This window comes from Chrysochloris asiatica, unplaced genomic scaffold (assembly GCF_000296735.1).
Source record: "Chrysochloris asiatica unplaced genomic scaffold, ChrAsi1.0 scaffold00059, whole genome shotgun sequence".
Taxonomy (NCBI): domain Eukaryota; kingdom Metazoa; phylum Chordata; class Mammalia; order Afrosoricida; family Chrysochloridae; genus Chrysochloris; species Chrysochloris asiatica.
The window spans coordinates 720435-722876 of NW_006408577.1; the positions used below are offsets into that span (position 1 = coordinate 720435).

A 2442-nucleotide genomic window follows, 5' to 3' on the forward strand; every position below is an offset into this window, starting at 1 on the left:
AGGCATTTGAGGAATGGAATAAGACAGAACTAGACTCGTTCCTGATTGAAATCACAGCAAATATCCTCAGATTCAAAGATACTGATGGCAAACACCTGCTGCCAAAGATCAAGGACAGTGCTGGGCAGAAGGGCACTGGAAAGTGGACAGCCATCTCAGCTCTGGAGTACGGTGTTCCTGTCACTCTCATTGGTGAAGCTGTCTTTGCTCGATGCTTATCATCACTGAAGGATGAGAGGATGCAAGCTTCCAAAAAACTAAAGGGTCCCCAAAAAGTCCAGTTTGAAGGAAACAAGAAATCATTCCTAGAAGACATTCGGAAGGCCCTCTATGCTTCCAAGATCATCTCTTATGCTCAAAGCTTCATGCTGCTACGACAGGCAGCCACCGAATTTGGTTGGACCCTCAACTATGGTGGCATAGCCATGATGTGGAGGTGGGGCTGCATCATCAGAAGTGTATTCTTAGGGAAGATAAAGGAGGCATTTGATCGAAACCCAGAACTTCAGAATCTTCTGCTAGATGACTTCTTTAAGTCTGCTGTTGAAAACTGCCAGGACTCCTGGCGGCGGGCCATCAGTACAGGTGTCCAGATAGGCATCCCCATGCCCTGCTTCACCACCGCACTTTCCTTCTACGATGGGTACAGACATCAGCTGCTGCCTGCCAACCTCATTCAGGCTCAGCGGGATTACTTCGGGGCTCATACCTATGAACTTTTAGCCAAGCCAGGACAGTTCATCCACACTAATTGGACGGGCCATGGTGGCAGTGTGTCATCCTCTTCCTACAATGCCTAACTGTTTTTGTTACCAGCACAGAAACAGAAAATTCCGTAATCTGGAACATTCCATTTGCCACAAAACACTGCTTACATGGCCCTTTGGCTCAGATCTTTTTTAAAACAAAGCGTTATAAGAGACTCCTGAAAGAGTCCATTAGCGTTTACCTGTAAAGTAGCCTGTGAGAACCACTGTGTCCTCTACCCTTGCCCAGAAGTGACCATGTACATCACCGCTCAGACGGCTCCTGGAAGCAGTCGTTTTCCATGACACTGGATAGATTGAGGCCCTGGCAGGTGGGAACGGCTTTATTGGAATTTGATCTCACTGGAACCTTTGTATCATGCAACTGAATTTTTTTCTCTCTACTTAATAAAAGCTACATTATAAAAAAAAAAAAAAAAAAAGTACAGGGTCTGCCAAGAGAAAATCAAATTTGTGTTGGAATAAGTACAGCTAGACTGCTCCTTCTAAGCCCTGATGGGAGACTTCATCTATCACACTTTGGAATAATTATTGGGATGGACCAATCCCTATAGAAGGCCACTTTGCTTGGTAAAGTAGAAGTTCAATGGAAAAAAGGAAAACCCCCAACTATATGGATTGGCCCAGCGGCAGCAATAGCAGGTTCAATCTTAACAATGATTGTGAGGTTGGCATTTGAGTCATTATGAAGCTGAACTAACTCAATAGCACCTAATAACACCAAAAACATGTTAGAGATGAGAACCAAGTCCACTGCCACCAAGTTTATTCCTATTCATAGGGACCCTATATAGAGTTTCTGAGATAAATCTTTAGTAAAGCATATAGTGTCATCTTTTCCCCTTGTAGATTTGAACCACCAACCTGTAATTCATATTTATCCTACAGTACTACCAGGGCTCCTTTGTTAAAGAATAGCTGCTGTTGTTAAATTCCATAGAGTCAGTGTAGAGACCCTGTATAGGGTTCCTAAGAGTGACTGGTGGGTTTGAACTGCTGTCATTGTGGTTACCAATCCAGTGATTATCCTACAGAGCCATACCAGAGCTCATAGAAGAGCTAGAAACATAAAAATAAATAATTTGCAATCTCTGATCTAAAAGCTTAATCTATTTTGAGAGGCAATTTTACACAAAACTTCTTGGGGAAAAAAAACTTTCTCCACCTGCATTTTCCCATCTGCCATCTCCTCAATCTGTTATCCACTCCCAACACCATCAATAATCTATGGACCCCTAAATATCAAGGCTACTTTAACCTTTCTCATTTTGTTGTTGTTGTTGTTGTTAAGTGCCATCGAGTCGGGTCCAACCCATAGCAACCCTGTACAGGGTTTCCGAGGGTGTAAATCTTTACGGGAGTAGAAAGCCTCATCTTTCTCCCGCGGAGCGACTGGTAGTTTCGAACCGCTGACCTTAAGGTTCGCAGCCCGATTTGTAACCACTACGCTACCAGAGCTCCTTGGAAAAGTATTTTCACATGATCATAATTAATTCTCACAGTGAGTCCCAGGGAGATTACTTGCTTTGCCCAAGGTCACCCAGCAAGTGCATGACAGAGGCTAGACTTGGTTCCGTATTTTCTATGGGCTGACTAAATGAATGACTAGAGGAACCTATATTAATCAACCTCATGCATACAGAATGCAGAATGCTTGAAAACATTTGTCTTCCCC

The 2442-nt window shown here is 43.4% G+C and overlaps 1 protein-coding gene across 1 annotated transcript in view; it reads left to right on the plus strand.

Moving 5' to 3' along the window:
• Nucleotides 1-800, plus strand: part of LOC102818267 (6-phosphogluconate dehydrogenase, decarboxylating-like) — a 1522-nt gene extending 722 nt beyond the window's left edge. The window contains exon 2 of the mRNA XM_006864059.1: nt 3-800. Coding sequence (XP_006864121.1) covers nt 3-800 — 798 coding nt within the window. The remainder of the gene's footprint in view (nt 1-2) is intronic.
• The last annotated feature ends 1642 nt before the right edge of the window (nt 801-2442 follow it).